General features: G+C 30.5%; 1 protein-coding gene across 1 annotated transcript in view; it reads right to left on the minus strand.

Annotated features, from left to right (window-relative positions):
- LOC144844445 (transcription factor 7-like 2) overlaps nucleotides 1–19,124 on the minus strand; it is an 81,754-nt gene that overhangs the window by 9,712 nt on the left and 52,918 nt on the right. Inside the window, exons 6-8 of the mRNA XM_078701361.1 lie at nucleotides 14,323–14,526; nucleotides 12,331–12,493; nucleotides 9,523–9,688 (exon numbers count right to left, since the gene is read on the minus strand). Of these exons, the coding sequence (XP_078557487.1) occupies nucleotides 9,523–9,688; nucleotides 12,331–12,493; nucleotides 14,323–14,526 (533 nt within the window). The remainder of the gene's footprint in view (nucleotides 1–9,522; nucleotides 9,689–12,330; nucleotides 12,494–14,322; nucleotides 14,527–19,124) is intronic.

The following is a 19,124-nucleotide window of genomic DNA, read 5'->3' on the forward strand; positions in this document are numbered from 1 at the left end:
CTGTGGTATGTATTGTGACAATGGCAACATCACGTGTTAACGGTTCACACAATGCGAGTGAAAGCAGGTTGGATCAGCTTCATCATATCAAGCACGAGAATGCCATAGGAAAAGAAACGTACGAGTTAATTTAGAGCGCATCAGAAACAAACTAAATAGTTCATTAATAAACTTTAGCGGTGTTAAAATATTTGAGTTGTTTTTATTTTTTTTATATAAGGGAGTACTATAGTGATGAGATTCAAGATTTAATCTATTTTGTCTAAATATTATAAAATGGAAAATAGTACGTTTAAATATATATATATATTTTGTTTAGTATTGAAATACGATTTGCTATTTTAGAATACTAAACAAACTCAAAAGCACCTACATATTTGTAGGTATTAATATTATTTTATACAAAATGTCTGTCTACTAAGATCACCTTAAACAAATGCATCACAGAGATCAAGAAAAAGGGGTTGTTTTTATCAGATTTATTGAACTAAAACCTTGTAATGCAAAGTGCTATACTAGATCTGTTGCGGCAAATCCTTTAAGATAAAGCTTGACGGACTAAAGAGTACACTTACATGTCAAAGGCTCTTAACAAATTCTACAAATAGTTCAGTTTTCTTCCTAAATATATATGAATTTGATTTTTTACTATGATGAGTGAAATAATAATTTTTGTAGTTGATAGTGTTCAAAATATTCTAATATTTTTTTTGGATAAAAGCTAGTGATAGTAGAATCCTTATTATAGGGGAGAACTTTAGGATACAATAAAGTGTTTGTTATTGTGTATATCGGCCCCTGTTGATATCATAGGAAACTTTCCTTAATATTGGTATCTATTTAAGGAGGGGTTCCAGAAAATGTTTAACTTTAACTACTACTATCGCAAGCAGTCCCACAGAATAGATCACGAGGGACATCTTTAATTCAAACAGTATTTATCAGAATCAGAGTACTAAAAACATAATTTAATGGACTCTTATCATTCCAGAGGATAATAGGTTGGCTGAGTTGAGGAGGATGGCTTCATTATGATTTACAGAAAGAACTCCACTAAAAAATGGTTGAAAATAGGGACAATTCCAACTTATACACAAACTTAGGTATCCCCAATAAGTAAGTCATTTACTAATAGTGTGTATATTGGATGCCAATATAATGAGTTCTTAGAAAATATAAGACCATATTAAGAAAGATTAAGTTTAAGCTTCATTAATTTGACATTAAGACTTAACACATACACTGAATGTTGTAGATCTTAAAGCACCTCTATCTAAAGCTACTGTATCTGTATTAACAAATCACTCCTCTTCCTTTAGCCTATATTCTCACATACCTTGCCACTTGGTCCAAATTTCTTTTATACATTACAGCATGGATGTATCTTACTCTTACTTACTAAACAGATCATCATAGTGTAATAATAATTATTATTCTTAATTCTATTTAATTGATAATATAATGAACCGCATTGGAATGTGGAATACATCATATTGCAAATATTAAAAGGTAACTTTTATGATAGACACATTTAAATAAACTTTTTTCATTTTGGAAAAAGATGTATAGTATTCACCTCTGGACACACAGAAACAAATCCTCTTCTTTTAAAGACACTTAAAAAATGTATGAGGTAAAGTAATAAACATTCTTATCTTGCAGAATAAAGATTTAGTAATTATACTACATGATTTTGTATGAAGTATTTTTCCCAGTACATACCCATAACCCATGACCTATAACCCCTACTTGACCTTGTAACAAGTAGTCTGCTGTGCCAAGATTGGCTTTGTTTTTATTTAAAATTTCTCACTTCACATTCAGTGCGCTTCTCTACAGAAAGGGCTCCTAACAGTCTATGAATCAGAATTGTTTAAATCCAAACCTACATTGATGTCCCATATTTAACCAAATAAACGATTTAAACATTGTAGGCTAAGATTTAAGATAAGATGTATATAAAAATCAATGATGGATATAGATTGTGTAATAGAAAGTTGGTGGCGCTATTAATTTCAATTAGAAAACAACACTGTAATGGAATGCTAATTGTAATTATTATTTATGGATTTACTTTAATTTAGTTTATATTTTATTATTGCTAGGGTTTTTATTAGTCCAATTAAAATTAAAATCAATGAAAAAAATGTTTTAATATTTGAGAAGTTCTATATAGGATACCTCTCGCTAGTAATAAAATCCATCCAAAATCCAATCCAAACACTTATGAATGAAAGATACAGTACTGTATGGTTGATAATATTGTGGCTATTGTCAACTACACCTATATTTAACTGAATAATTAAAACTGTGACAGATTCAGAGAGGAATCTCCTTTATCTGTAACCCCTTGAATATCACAAACAGGACATTCTAAATAACTTGTAGTTGTAATAAATAATTGATGTTTTGAGTATTGAAATATTCATGTTTTTGCTGATTTCAATCAAGCCACGAACACAACTCTGTCATTGCTTCGGGCTTACAGGACCATTTGCAGAAATTAATGGCAAAAAGAGAAATTACTTTTGGATATCAAGGGACGTAACCTTCAATGGTTCTCTTTGTGTATCTCACACGTCGATTCTGCGAGCAAAATATTTGGTTTACGTAATATGTGTCACTGGACAATTAGAGGCTACTGGCGAATTGAGTGTTTCTTCATGCTAGAAATGGCCTCACAAATTCAATTTTGGCCAGAGGACGTGGAGCTGTATTCATACTATTACAGTTGATTTATACCGTGATTGCCATTAAAAGTCGCTCTTCCCCATGGCATTGGATAGCGCCCTACTTAACACCGAGATTAGTTAAATCTATTAATATCAACAGAATTTATAATCATTAAATTTCTGATTTAAAAAAAGTGGTTGCAAACATGAGTACATTTTGTGTAATTGATGTAATGCATCAAAATAAATTGTAGTATTTGATTATTTCTATTAAACATCAAACAAAGACTATTTTACTATTTGAAAACTGACCAATGTTAATTGAAAGACTACTTTAACCAAGTTACAAAAGATGTTACCTAGTTAAATTAACAGGTCACCAATGTTAATTACAAGATTACTTTATAACTATAGGTTATGAACGTGTTACTTTATTTAACTAGGTTATAAACATGATATCTAACCAGTCAACAATGTTAAACTATAAACTATTTCACTGTCATTATTATTAGAGATACTATTGAAACATGTCAATCAGACTCTCCCAAAAACCTGGAAACTCCAAAAAAAAAAAACCAAACAAAAACAGAATTCTTGTAAAGGACAAAAATATAATTTTTTCCATGAGATAGTTGTGCCAGTCCAAGTTTTATAATAAATTATCAATAAATACAGTATAAAAGATTTTCTGATGTATTTTTTATATACTACTGTAGATCGAATAAGTTACAAATAATGCATTTTACAATATTTTACTTTAAAAATACATTTAATTTGGGACAATTTGAAGTCTGCATTTATACTTTAATGTACAGATTGACATACAAAAGTCAAATGTAATGTTTAAAGCCATTAGTAAAATCTTTTCGGTTAAGCATTATTTGTTTCTTTTGATGACTTCTAAGAAATACACGTTACATTTATCCCGCATTTAATCAAGGTCAATCCACATGGATAACCTTAATAGATAAAACTAACACTCATACATTTTTTTTGTCCACATTATATGGAAAATTCAGTTACGATATTACTAAACTACATGTGAAGAACGCATTTTGACAAATATGCACGACCCTGACTGAATTAAATGCCTTTACAGTCTCAAGGAGATAAAAACGCAAAGGGTTGCGACAAAAAGCTAGCATCATTACAATCTTATTGGTACGGTGCTAAGAAGCAATATATATAATCACCAGTCGTTTATAGGACTTAATTCCTATCAAAAACATTTAGAAATGATTCTAAACATATTAGTCGGATTTCTATGCTAGATGCACTCACAATAGAAAAACGTGAAGATGTTGACATTTAGAGTTTATAGAAACAATCAAACAATGAATTTGGCAAGGTATTGGTAAAACGTACAGAGAGACACAAGCATCTTCTATCAAATGCCATGAATGAAAAATATGCACAAAAGACATTATACAGAAAGATAATATGTAACAATAGCAATCTTCTGAATTAAAAAAACATCAGTGTTCCATTAGTTATTTTTACTTTGTGTTTATCAAAATGACGTCTCTTGGGTGGATTCTCTAAGATGGCAATTTTTAAGTGATGGAAGAGTGTTTTAAATGTGATTAATTAAAACCATACAGTAGAAAGAATTTTTATATATAATATTTCCACATAAGAATTCTATTTTTCCAACAAAATTAATAGAAGAATATCATAATGGACATTATTATGTTGTATGAATACATTAATGAAAGTATAAACATTTTGAATACTGCCTCTCTTTTCTTTTCCCCCTCTGGTTTGGAAAAAATGACTGCTTACCTAAAGTGACCACTTACAAGAGCTTTGGCCGATTGAATAAAGTGCACCTTTGACCAATGTTTTGTGACATTTCAAATGCAGAGTGTCTCATTTTGCAGATGTTATAATTTATTTCTTTCATCTTTTGTTATATGCAATTGGCAATTTGTGTTATGTACGTTTATTTTGTTATATACAAACGTAACCTTCAAATGCCATCTACTTAAGATCAAATTTAAAACAAATAATGAATGTTTTTTTATTCGTGCAATGGAACAAATATTTTGATTCGTTGGAAAATTCAACTAAATTATTTAAGATAATTTTTGGGTGCCAATATATAATTTTCAGAATTTTGTAGAGGAAAAATGTACTTGTTGTCAAACAAACTTTTAGGTGGTGACTTTATTGGAAGTAAGTTATCTACAACTTCTTCAAATTTTATGGTCAAGAAATTCTGCAACTTAAGTGTTTAGATTTCACTGTCCATATGTTATGAAAGAAACCATATATCAGGACAGTGAACTTATGTGTGAACCTGTAAACGTTCACATATGTCATCTTATTTCTAACTGCTCCAGCCATGTCGAAGGTGTTAAAAAAGCCCCTACAAACCATGCCTTCCCTAATACCGTTGTGAAACTTGGCGCAGTATTTAATACAATAAAACCTGAGGATAAATACATTATTCTAAACACATTCATGTGAATTTTCTCTCATTTTACTAACGTAGCATAACTGTTGAGATTTAAAAATAAATTTGATGGTAATTATTCCGTTCTGAGATTTCATTTCTGTAAGTGTTTGTGTTCACCAAGGCATAATTGATTATTATGTGCTGTCTATTGAATATTATTCTTCAGCACAATATATATCTGATTCAAGATTACATGGGGAGGAACTGGGTAAAGGGATTGGGGAAAGGAACATTTGAAGGGTGTCCGTCCAAATCAGCCACTGTGTTTTAGTACAGCAAAATGTTTCTATGGGTGGTAATCCTAAGACTCTGTCTACACTATCAAACTGTATGTGACAAAAAAATGTGATGTGCCCATATATGGACATGATGATGTCATATCACTACCATATTTAAGCATATCACTACCATATTTGGGCACATCACACTTTTTAAATCAAACTAGTTTGATAGTGTAGACAGAGCTTTACATAACCTAAGAAATCTTGGTTACAGACTACATGTGCTTATGTTTCATATTCTCTGACATTACAGCAAAAAAACTTTTTATTATGTTAACTAAACGATGATATAACAAATTCTGACCACACTTCCAAAACCAAGTACCTCATCAAAGAGAAGGAAAAGTCTAATTATACTAAAGCAGCTTGAGATTCATATAATATACATGTGACTCAAAAACATGTTAATATCATACGTAAACTATGGATTAACACATTTAGCAGGTCACTTGTGTGAATCCCAGAAGTACTAGATACAGAATATACATATTAATGCATAGATACAAAGTCGCTGGCATTGCCGATGGTTCTAAGAACATTCCTCAATGGAAATTGGACTTGAATATTCTGAAATTAGCATTACCAACAGAATACTTATTGACAAAATAATCACCGTAACTATTAAGGCAAAAATTCTCAAGGCTAAATTACTGTGTATATTTCATAAAAAGTGCAGATTTTTATGTAACCCATCTGTTAAGTATTTATCACATTTAATGAGGAAAAATCAAAGAGTACCTTGAATTCATATATCTCGTAAAGATTCGTAATTTTTTATTAGTATTTTAGTAATTGGAACAATACCGATATTGTAGCCGTTTCCTGGGCCTAAATAGAGCCATAAATAACTAAACAATTTGAACCAAACCGCACTGTCTGCTTGTCTAGGTTTTCAGTGGTATGTATTTAGTATGGTAGATTTTTTTAAGCATAGCTCAAAATAAATATTGAAATATAAAGCATTAATTAATTTATTACACATTTGTAGGGGATGAGGGCAGGACCTAAAAATGGTGAAATGAAGGGATGAGCTTAATTTAATGTCCTATTTTAAAATGTTTTCTTTCTACATCTTTTCTTATAGATGTGTTCATATAAAAACTCCTTTTTGACACATTCACTGTACACTTTCCTATAAACTAATGAGGTGCAAATATATATTTTAACACAACTCCCATTCAGGGGACATTTTGTTGGGTGGAAGGTCTCCTCTTAACAGGGGTTATATTATTAAAATAATTTTTTGTGTAATATTGCTTTATATTTGTTCATTGCCTTTGTTATTGAACACATTCAAGTGTTGTAAACAAATGATAAAGATACTGTACAGAAAAGGACACAGAAATCATTAGTATAGTAATGTATATCGAAAGTTTTTTAAAGAAAACTAACAATAAAGAATATTCAATCCATGAATAATCTCTTATATTTAATTAATCAAAAGATAGATATTCAATTATATACACACTAGATGAAATTAGCATTGATGAAAGTTAAAATTGGACAAATTGAAATGAATAAATAAATATATTATATACAAAAAATCATTAAAGAACAGCAAACTAGATTTTAGAATATTGAAGACTTTTGATACAGATTAATACATTACTTATTTAGCTACACAAAGAGGTTATATTTTTATTTAGAAATAACTTTCAAAAATGCATAACTTTATTTGATTAATTAGATAGTTTGGTATTGGTAATAATGTATTTAATTTATTTTAAATCATATTTATGTAAATTATCCAAATGATTGCACATTTGAACGAGCAAGCCATTTTTAGCAATGGAATTGTATATATTGAAAGTCAAAGTAAAACTTCTTAAAAGAGTATATGCAAATCATTATGTAAATATTTATGTAAATTAAAATGTAAATGTATGCAAATTATGCAAATATAATCTTTCTATCTACAATCTATTATCTTCACGTTTAAAAAAAATCAAGAATTCTTTTGCAGTTCTATTTTGAATTCTCAAAGCCAACATATTTCCAACATCAGTGCACAATATACTGGGGAGGCATCTCCCGAGATTTCATCTTAACTGCAATATTTTAATCCTGGTCAATTTTTAGTAGCAAGGGTAATTATTTGAAACGCATATTGCCTATTAAATGCAAAAGATACTCCTTTAACGGCACATTGGGGGTTTACACTGAACAACTAACAAATGAATAATGAATAAGAAAATGAATAAATAAGGGATCAGGTATAGGTTGTAGTAGTTATTACCTATCTGAAGCTGTGATTGGCTGTTCGAAAAAAAAATGGATTCATTGCGAAGGTGGTGATGATGAATAACTATTTGGTTATTATTTAAATTATCAAAATATAACTAGTAATAAATATTATCTTATAGCTTTATGTTTGTAGCTTAGACTGTAAAATAGGCTTCTAGGGTATGATATATTTTTGTTGTACAGTATCCAACATTAAAAGGGTAGATCTCGGTAAAAAAACCACAAAATATAGAAATACAAAAAAAGTATTAATATATAAATTTAAATGAATAACTAAAAGCATTGTTAAACAAATGTCCAAAAATAATATTCCAAGAACAAAAATGTTACATTTAATTCTAGGAAAATGTCATTGTTTTGATATTAAACAAAAATAAAATGTTAAAAAGGTAAATAGTCATTAATTTAATTCTAATTTAGAAAATTCTAATTAAAAAAGAAACGAAAGAATCACATATTCCCTAGATGACTATGGCAAAGTTTGATTTAATTGTTTTTCAACAAAACACGGCTGGCTCTGAGGGTGTGTGTGTGAATACCAGATTTCTATCAACACCATCTGCCATCCTCATTTGCTCCTTGTTGCCTGGGGGTACAGTACTGATTTTGGTATAAGAAATGCAATTTATAATTTAAATACAAAAAAAGAAAACCATTCCATAAAGATATTTTTCAATCAATTTTAAATCATCATTGAATCAGTTAAGGAAATGAAAAATCACATCAATGGTATGTGAAATAAATGTTTTTATTTATAAAACTATTCAATAGAATTAACAATGAAAAAAATGGTAAAAATACAAAATGAATGATTGAATGAGTGCTATTTACTATATCAGCTATTCAACTATTACTTGAATTGAATTTAATTGAATATTGAAGATATGGATAAGATTTTAGTTAAATTGTGATGTCATCAATATATAAATTTTTATGAAAATCAATAGGCACAGTCTGTTGGTATCCTATTTGCAAACATTCAGGATGAAATTGTTATCACGCAAACAAACAAAACAAATATAAAAATCAAGTATATATTGTCAAAAACTTCATTACAAAATATCTTCTTTGGCTTAACTTACCCAAATAAAAAATATATAAACAACAGAAAAAACGAAGGTTCAATACTGTTTGCAATACATAAATTATTTTCAGATAAAAAATAATAATTTATATCTTCTAGTGTACTATATAATTTTCTATGAAAAATTAGTGGGCGATGAGGTCTAACAAGAACTAATAGTTGAAATGTCTGGGGATTAGCTGATCCATCATGTGGAAATACTCCTTATTTTTCAAAACATTACCAGCAAATTAGGAATGTTTTATGATAGACCAAAGGTCCCGTTGATCATTATTATTTCAATATCTCAACGAGAATATGTACAAGTCTGTGTTTTAATGTTTATTATGTGTACGTGGGTATGAAGTATTGCGACTGTCATCGTCATACTGTATCTTATGTATAAGTAGGGTAAAATTGTTTTATGTCATTTGAAATTTATACAATTTGTTGCAATGTTAGTAATTATAAATAATAAACAATAATTCCTAAAATAAATGGTTAGAATTTTGAAAAAAAAATATCGTCAAACAAGCCAAACCAACGATATTGATTTGGTTTAATTGTGGCAGTATAAAAAGACGTTCCACTCTAATGGATGATGATTGATAGTGTTATGTTGGACTTCACCCATGTGATATAACAGCTCTACCTCAGCAGAGCATGGGCTATTGTCGGTTTATCCAGGTAGGCTAGGCAAGAAATAGATTTACCTGTAATTTAAACATTTTCACTTGCTTTCCTATTAAATTATCAAAAACTAATCAAAATTAAAATATAAAATTTTTTAAAAAGCAATCTAACCTGAACCATCGCCCTGTGTTTTATCCTTTTTCCGTTTTTTCTTTTTGCTAACGAGTGCGTAGTTGTCTCGTGCACTCCACCCGGGATACAGCTGCATATGTAGTTGACGTTCTTTCCTCGCTAAGTCATAATACTTAGACTGTTCTTCTCTAGATAAGGCATGCCACTGGAATACAAGAAAAAAGTATATAACAGAACTGTAGAAACAAACAAAAAATGTAGTACTGATACTATACAAATTATTTTAAATACATAATTTGTTTTGTTTATATATATGTTATTCAAATGATCATGGAGTTACTGAAGAAGTGCTAAAATACACACATTTTTCAATGGTAGATATATATATTTTTTCATTTTTCAATGCAAATCTTCTCAATCATGAAGACAATGGATCGAGGGCGCTTCACTGATCAGCCATAGAACACATAACATGAATAATGACATCATACGCAGATATGACATCATGCACTAGTTAACTAATAATCAAGTTCACAACATTAGTAGAACATTTTCAAAAAATATTGCCACCTATGAAGTTAAAATGTTTACAAGTGATCAGTAGGGGAAAAAAATGATGATGATAAAAAAAAGCTGAAGAAAGGTTTATGGAGTTGAAAGAATGCCTAATAAATAATATCATAGTTAGGAAAAATAATTTACTGTAGTGGAATAAAAAATGCAGTTTATTCTGAAGACCAGTGGTACTGTAGAGAGATTTAGCACCGTGGAGGGATTAGTATAAAGTGAATTAAATGGTAGTTGCACCGAGTTGAATGATACAGGATTAATCGACAATAAATATAAGGTACTATTGAAAATGAATCAAAAGGTTTGTAATTAGTACATAAATTCCAGACCTATAAATTCACAGACAATTTAGATAGGTGGGTGAACATGGAGGGATGAGTAATAGTTGATAGCGTGTGCGTACAGGCTCGGGAATGACCGACCAACGCGGTAATTAATTGCAACAGTGGCACGGTAATAATACGCATCCATGAAAGATTAAGTAGGACAATAACATATGCCGTCTAGAAGACACAGAGCACATAATGAAAACTTTGAGATAAGTAGGTAACACAAGTTTTACACACAATAAAGACAACTAATTAGGAAGGGTTTATGATCAGTGGAAGGTTAAATGATGAAGTGATTAAAATGTTTTGTTAACAATTTACAGGTTTACCAAGTCTTGTTTGTTTTTAACAATAGAAGGAATGTAATTAGGTAAAGGTATTTAGATGTTATTTTCTAACTTTCACATTAAACTATTACAGTAGAATGATTCATTCAGTTTAGGATAATTAAAAGGTGTCTTAAAACTCTTAAATAAGAATTACCGAGAAATACAACAAAAAAAACAACCTTAATACTTGGAAAAAAGTATTATATTGAATAGCAGTACTCGGATTACAAAAGTGGACATTAGTTAATTATACCAATTATTTCGAAAACCATTCTGAATTTGTAGGGGACCTTGTCGGCCAGCAGAAATAATACAGTTTACTTTGGGTTATTCATATTCTCGTATTGTCAAATACATATTTGCTAATCAAATTCTATTTTCAGTCCATAGTTTTTAATAAGTAACTCTTTTGCCTTATCTATGTTTTAAGAAAGGAGAGGGAGAAAAAAAGAAGTTGAGTATTTAATGTTTAATAGATATTTATGTTTTTAAGGTTGTAAATACAACCAGTAACACTGGTTATATCTTTTTGATGACTTTATTTTTCTTTTATTTAAAACAGAACAATCACTAATAAGCCAAACTTGGCTAGTCCTGTTTTGCAAGAGTGTGACTAAATATATTTTAAATAAAAATAAATAAATAATATATTATATTTTTGTATCGCTTCAAACTCGGAGGATATCTGACCGACATTGGCTTCTGATAGACTATACCAAAGGTGTGCAAACACTCTGTTACAGAGATCATCTATACTCTCTTGGGACACTACCATTATCGGTTTAGTGAGAATTTATCATCCGCCAACAACTCAACATTAAATATTCCTCTAACACTTGTTTTTTTTTTCATGCTTAAGCCGCTTATCATTAGAACTCAATTGATTAGACATAAACGGCTGCTTAAAGTGTTTTTGTTGCCACTTTGCTGTCTATTTGCTAACTCCTCGTAGCTCTTCATGCGGGACAACGCTTTCTGGTTTGGTTCATTATTATTCTTTATTTGTCACTCTGTGTTTTATATAATGTTTGTTCAATAACAATTGAATTTTTATCTAGCATCATAACCTCCATTAATAGTGGGTGGTTGATCCTTCAAAGAACGTAACTTAACGATCATGTTCCTTTGAAATGATGTAATGAAAACCGGACATTTAACATAGCGTAAATTGTTTTATTAAGCATATCCAGAAATAATATATTATTTGATTCACTAATAGTAATACAGAGCTTTTTTAACTGGATTTTGTTATTATATATTACACCATTTAATTTACAGGTAGATAAAATCTACTAGCAGATGGTAATTTTTAGCTCTTACACTACAGTGGCGTAATGGCTATGAGTGCTCACTGGCTAAACTCAGTGGCCCAAGAGCTTAAGGGGTCCTAGAGTATGAGAAGCCCAATGCAATTATGCAACATTGGAGGGCTCCTAGGAGTGTTAAACTAGGCGTCTTTGCCTCCTGGGTTATCAAAATCCACGTAATAAAAAAAACTGGTTAGTACTTCATATAGTCTGGTATGGATGTTTTATTACAATCTATTTATTCTCAAAGTCCTAGTCCCATGCTAGTAACAAACAAGCAAGTCCATAAGGGCTTATGGCGCAAAAACTTACCCTTCTACCAAGAATTTGATTGATAGCAGCACTTTCTTTTAGTGTACATTCTTTCACGACCTGTGCCCTCATCTCTTTCATATACAACATAAATGCGTTTAGAGGTTTCTTAACATGTGGGCGCTTCTTTTCAGGGGGCCTAGGGGCTTCCTTCTCTCGTTCCCTGTTTTGAAAAAAAAAATAAAACAATTATTATATTATACTATATTATTATTAATGTTGATTTTCAATCGATAATGAATGTGTATACAACATAATAAGTATAACGCCAAGTTTGGAGCGTGTACTGTAGGTAATACCCATTTCATTTTGATCCTCGGATGTATGCCCATATGCACTCCGTTTCATGTTCAAAGTTCAATATAGTATATAAAACCATTATAAAAACTTTAAAACATTATATTTTGGTTTAATTTTTAAAAATCTTGTCGTTTAAGATAATTCACTTCAAGATTTCATAAAAGAGTAAAGAAGTCATAAACTAGGTTTAAATGCATAACCTTTTCTATAATTCAAAAACTGACTGTATCAGACAGCCAATTACCTATAGATTTGTTTAACTTACTTAAGCAAGAGATACAAAGAAAATTGTATCGTAATAAATACATTGTACTCAAGTCATTGAATGATACTGACAAGTTGGCTAAAGACGGGTAATAAAACAAATACATATCACTTAGGAAGATAATCAAATAAAAATGCTACGTAACAATGTTATGAACCCACACTGCAAACCTCACACACAAAAGAATTAGGGTATATAAACAATTGAAAAGAATGAAAGTGACAAGTATAGTGTGTAGTCTAGATACGTGTTAAACCTTAACAGAATCTCAAAGATGAGTTACTGTAGCATTGGATTTAGAAACAATTCATTCAACACAATGTTGTATAAATGGATGGTAATGAATTTGAACAAGCTTGATGAAAAGCTTGAAGATAGATGTGTGACCCACATGAAGGCCTTTACATGTGTAACGTTTTTGTTTCCAACGTAATGATTTATCTTTATGGCCAACGAAATGGATGTCATGTGATCGTGTCTAACGGCGAATCATTCATTGAAAGCCATCGAGAGTTTCGTCTAATGGACACGAATGTATAAGTATAATTGGTAGTGGACTGGTCTGTGACATAAAATGACCAATATTTTGTTAAAAAAGCTAAAAACACTGCTGCAATAACTAAACTATTGTTAGGAATGTGTTCAGTATAATATAATATTATTCTATGTGATTTGATTTTACAATGTCAATTGCACATTTATATAACTTTTTATTTCAATGTTATAAATTTAATACATTTTTTTTAAACAGATGGTTTGTATCAGAAACAATGAAATAAATTAAATGCAATAACAAAATTGTGACATAATTTTGCATTGAGACATGTAAGAAATTTCAGCAAACATATCAAATTTTACTGTTAAGTGAATTTTGAAGAGTTAAAACTATGTTGAACTTTTTGAATAAAAACATGTTTAATGCAATTTATTGAAGAAACATTTAGGGCTTTAGAATAGGTAAATACAGATTTATAAATTTTCAAATTAGGCAATACTATAATTTATTACAAAAGGGCCCTCTGGGAGAACAGTCTTAGACTGAAGAAAGTCTAAATAAAGAATAAATAATAAATAAGGCCGTATTGTAATTTGAGAGATGGGGGACCATCAGGCTTAAGCTGCGTTCACACTTGTTCCTTAAGCTAAATTCACACTTGTGTCATATTCAAGTGTGAGTATTGCTTTACATTCAACTGTCATCTGAATAGAATGATGCATGTGAATACAGTAGAACCTCTTTAAGGGTACACCTTCGGAACCCAACAAATTGTCCCCTTAATAGAGGTTTCCACTTAGCAGGGATTGGCCGTAGTACATATATAGCTTGTCTTTCCATTCACTGGAAATTTTGTAGGGCTGTCTCAAAGGAGGGTTCTACTGTTTGTACTAAACAATTAGAATAAAACTGAAATATATACTGTACATACCTATCATTGTGTTGATGTATTTCATGTTTACCACTGAGTGATAACGCTGGATGTGGGGGCATCCCAGGTAGGTGCATGGCTGGATGTGATGGGGGTAAACCTGTAGGTGCTAGTCTAGGTATGCTAGCAGCACTTACAGAAAGAGGTGAAGAATACGGTGACCTCAATGTCGTAGAAGAGAAGGGATAAAAGGGCTGTCGTTGCCTGAAAGAAAGTAAAAATTAAGATTATTTTGTATTATTTGTAATAGCAGTATAACATGTTAATTAAAAGCAAATTTCTCTAGTGACAATTCTTTTGAGAACAATTCTAGTACTGGGCTGGAGACAGAATGATATCAGAGTTATGTACATTACTATTGTTAGTCACCAAGCGAAACCTTAACATATATGAGAGTATTATACTGTAGTCCCAGTGGGGGGAGGGGGGGGGGGATGGGATGATGGTTAACGAAAAGTAGGGGTGTGTATTTGTACTCTGATTGCATTAACAATGGATTTAGCAAAGGTCTGAATCTTAAATTAGTGAGTGAGATTACTCAAACTGGGATTATACTATCATATCAGTATTATATTTTAAATTTACATTTGGTTCATTGATTTGATAAACAATAATGCAACCCTTTGTTCTATGCTAAACCATTTTCATAAAATGTTGCCAGGATATTAACGATCCCCTATTTCATAGATATTTTCCTATACCTACTGGACAGAAATTGCATTTTCTATTTACTGGTATTTAAGAAGTGGTCCCTTGCTAAACATGACTGTAAATCACATTTCCCTACGGACTTTAACACACATACATTTATGATAATTATAACGGATCACACGTACAATGATCTAAATAGCCATAGGCTTAACTCATTATAAGACCTTTCAGAGTGCCACGCAATCGTCAAAACTGATATTTCTGGAACATTCAAGGACCATAGCAAAAGTACAGTGACAAATCTGCCATTAGGCAACACACGCATTAATAGATGATTATGGTTTGAACAGTTATTATTAGAGTACTACTAGTCAAACACCAGTGCTTTTATATATCTCTGCAATAGAAGTCATCATTTATATAACCTTGCTGAAATCCAGATTAATCCTTGTTTTTTAGTTCTTATTAGACTATTTATAATCCATGTCTGTTTGAGTACATTGAACTGAGATTGGATGGTGCGTAACTAATATTATTATACTGGTTTAATAACCACTGGTATAATATTCATTCATTCATTGTTTTGGTCAATGATTAGTCAAAAGTAATTGTTGTACTGCTACTCTATATTCCTACCATCCTTAAGGACCATAAAATGATTCTACTGTAACTATTGCAGAAACTACATTTACCTGTTTAAAATGAAATTTACAATTTTTACAGTTTTTTTTTAGTAATCAGACACTCTTTTATTCCAGTGACTACCTAAAAAAATTCTACTTTGAAACAAACTAAAATCAGACATTCAATTGCAGTAAAAAAAAAAAACCCTAGTAGAATAATTTTAACATGGTCTATTTAGATTATTGTCACTATAAACTGTAGTGTGTTGCCAATGAAATACATAACATTCTTTTTACAGTACAACCAACTTGAAATAACACAATTTAACATGGTGGTAGAGCCACATGAATAGCGCCACCAACAGCTTATTAATTTCCTTAGTAAATATAACATTGATGTAACTACGCATCAACAATTTAAATGACTTACGTCTATGAATCTGATAACTCAAATTGTCATAAATCTCACTCTAATGATATCGATAATACATGAATCAGATACAAACTGTGTTAATTAACAGTAAAATCAAATGTTAATCAAATGATTAAACCCTATATAAATCTGATACTTCAACTAAAATATGACCATATATATCTCTATGTTATAACCATTGAGATATTATCTACTATGTTATAATCATTGAGACATTATCTACTATGTTATAACCATTGAGACATTATCTACTATGTTATAACCATTGAGACATTATCTTTATGTTATAACCATTGAGACATTATCTCTATGATATATTATGACCATAGAGATAATTAATAATAGATACAGTCTGCATAGATATGAACATGATAGATCATATCTATGATATGACCATAGATATATTACCTCTATGATATGACCATAGATATATTACCTCTATGATATGACCATCGATATATTACCTCTATGATATGACCATAGATATATTACCTCTATATGACCATAGATATATTATCTCTATATGACCATCTCTATGGTAAACATAAATATGTTATCTCTATGATATGACCATAGAGATTTTACCTCTATATGAACATAGATATATTACCTATATGACAAGACAGAAGAGATACATAACAGTATTTCTATGATATGATTTTTTATTTTTAGTGAAATAGAAGAATTCAAGCCATTTTATGTTTAATCCACTACTTAGGAAGTAGATATACATTTAACAGTGGAATGAGTTGTTTAATAGCCAATCTGCAGGATATGGAAAAAAAAATATGCTGGACTTTTAAATTCTCACTTTCACATGGTAATTTTGCTATAAAAAGCGGTTGTGTTAAAAGATACGTGGTGTAATATGTAGGCCAGTGCGACAAGGTCTATAGGTTGTCAAAGCAAATGGATTCTAGAATCGCCTACAAATGGATCGCAATAAAAAAAAAAACTGGTAATACTGAAATTTATTATGCAATTAAAATATTACCACTGCCATGAATGATTTATACGAGATGCAATTCCATAATAGCATTTACAAACATTTCTAGGTGCAGTAATTAAAAGTGAGCTTAATTTTGAAATCAACCAAGCATGAAGAATTAACTGCTATATTGTAAAGTGTTAACAATCTGTGGGAATACGCTGAACATATGATTTATGTTTCAAAATGTATCGGGAAAAAAAGGTGATGTACAAAAGATGTTTGTGAGGGAAAAATTGTGGAGCTAGTACGGTAGATTGTCAGATTGTATTAGGCTATTGTTCTTTCAAAGACACCACTTAATGCCTGTAAAGACAGTGGAGAAATAATCATGGTATTAAGTAAACGCATAAAATGCATAAATCGCATTGATGATGTTTTACAAACGCTAAGTGAATATTAATGAATTCTTTATTCTGATATTGATACGTCTATTGTTGTAAAATTGAGAAATCTATCCGATTTGTCTCTATTCATCATTACAAAACATAAAAAAAGAGGATAACGTTTCAAAATAAATATAAAATGACATCTTAAATAATTTAGCATTTAATATTTAAACAAACTTTAATTGAATTTGATTTGCATTAAAAGAGGCTTTTTCTTTCTAATTAAGAATTAAATATTATCAATGAATGGGTACTTATGTCAACGAATAAACAAAGGGAATGAACAAATGGACGGAAGAATTTGAAAATATTTGAAAATTGAATACAAAACTAGGAAGCTAAATGGAATATAAATATTAAAGCCAAAGGTCAAAATGTATCACTTATATAATATACAAAGCTACTTCAAAATAATTAAAAATAATTTATCATACACGCTGATCACTTATAGTACACGGATACCTACCACATAAATTAAAAAAAAAATAATTAAAAATAATCCAGAGATCAAATTATACATTTGATATTTCTCACGTCACCTAATTTCTTATCTAAGAAGTATGTTTTACCAGTTAAAAAAAGTTAATTAAGAGTGTATAGAAAACTAAAACAGTACTTTTAGGTACCCAGATCTTCTTAGATGGGGTGTTTACAATTAGGTTGGCTGGGTAGAAGAAGGTGGCCAACTGCAGCCCAATGAACAGGACATCTTTGTAAAGAAGAAAGACTATATCTGTTCTGTATACATTTTAACACAAATCTAACAGCAAGAATGCAACCCGAAAATAACAGGACCCTGGAAACAGTATGGTATTACCATGCTGTTAACTACCAAGGTACATGTAAAAAAACAAGTAAAGCGTGGTTCCCACTAGGACGTAACGCAAGGACGTAAACGCAACGCAAGCGTGTTGACCAATGACAAGCGACAGTTCGAATAATCCATCGCTATTGGTCAAATCACTTACGTTGCGTTACGTCCTTGTGTTGCGTCTCTAGTGGGAACCAAGCATTATAGAGCCTACAAACATGAAATATTAAAACACAGCCCCTTCAAGAAACTGTCTCTGATCCTACTAAACCAATCAAGTTAATATACTTAATGACAACTTGTACCATTACCTAATATCATCGCATTATCTACCATAATCAATATTTCTAATAAACTAAAGAAACTTTCAGTAATATTAAGAAATTGCGACAACAACCATCAAGACCTTGGGCGTATTGAACCAATAATGTGTTAAGATTACATAGAGTAATTTAGAAGAAGCAATATAATCCATGCTGGACAGTTCAATTCTTTCATAACAATTAAGTTAATTTTTAACAGAAAAGTAATTTGCCCATAGCTATAACATGTGAATTAATGCAGTATCTTTTTTAGTATACTACTAGCAAAATAAATAGATAAGAATTATAGGCTTTTTGTAAAAAAAAAACCCACACACCTGCAGCTGCTATAGGTTGTGCAATTCATATATCTATATCTAAGCTACAATTTTGGACTAGAAAGCGCTTTTCCTTTGAACCAAATACTCGATATGCACTGATTTACATATTGTTGGCGCAGACAGCGCGAGTTCATAAGTTTGCAAGGGATCCATCTTACAACATGGGTATGCATTCAACACACCAAAATATGCTTTGCTATGATAGTACTAACACAAATTTTAGTCTTGCGGTAGCGCCACCATTTTTGTTACAATGTTAGTAGG

This window comes from Antedon bifida, chromosome 6 (assembly GCF_963402885.1).
Source record: "Antedon bifida chromosome 6, ecAntBifi1.1, whole genome shotgun sequence".
Lineage (NCBI taxonomy): Eukaryota > Metazoa > Echinodermata > Crinoidea > Comatulida > Antedonidae > Antedon > Antedon bifida.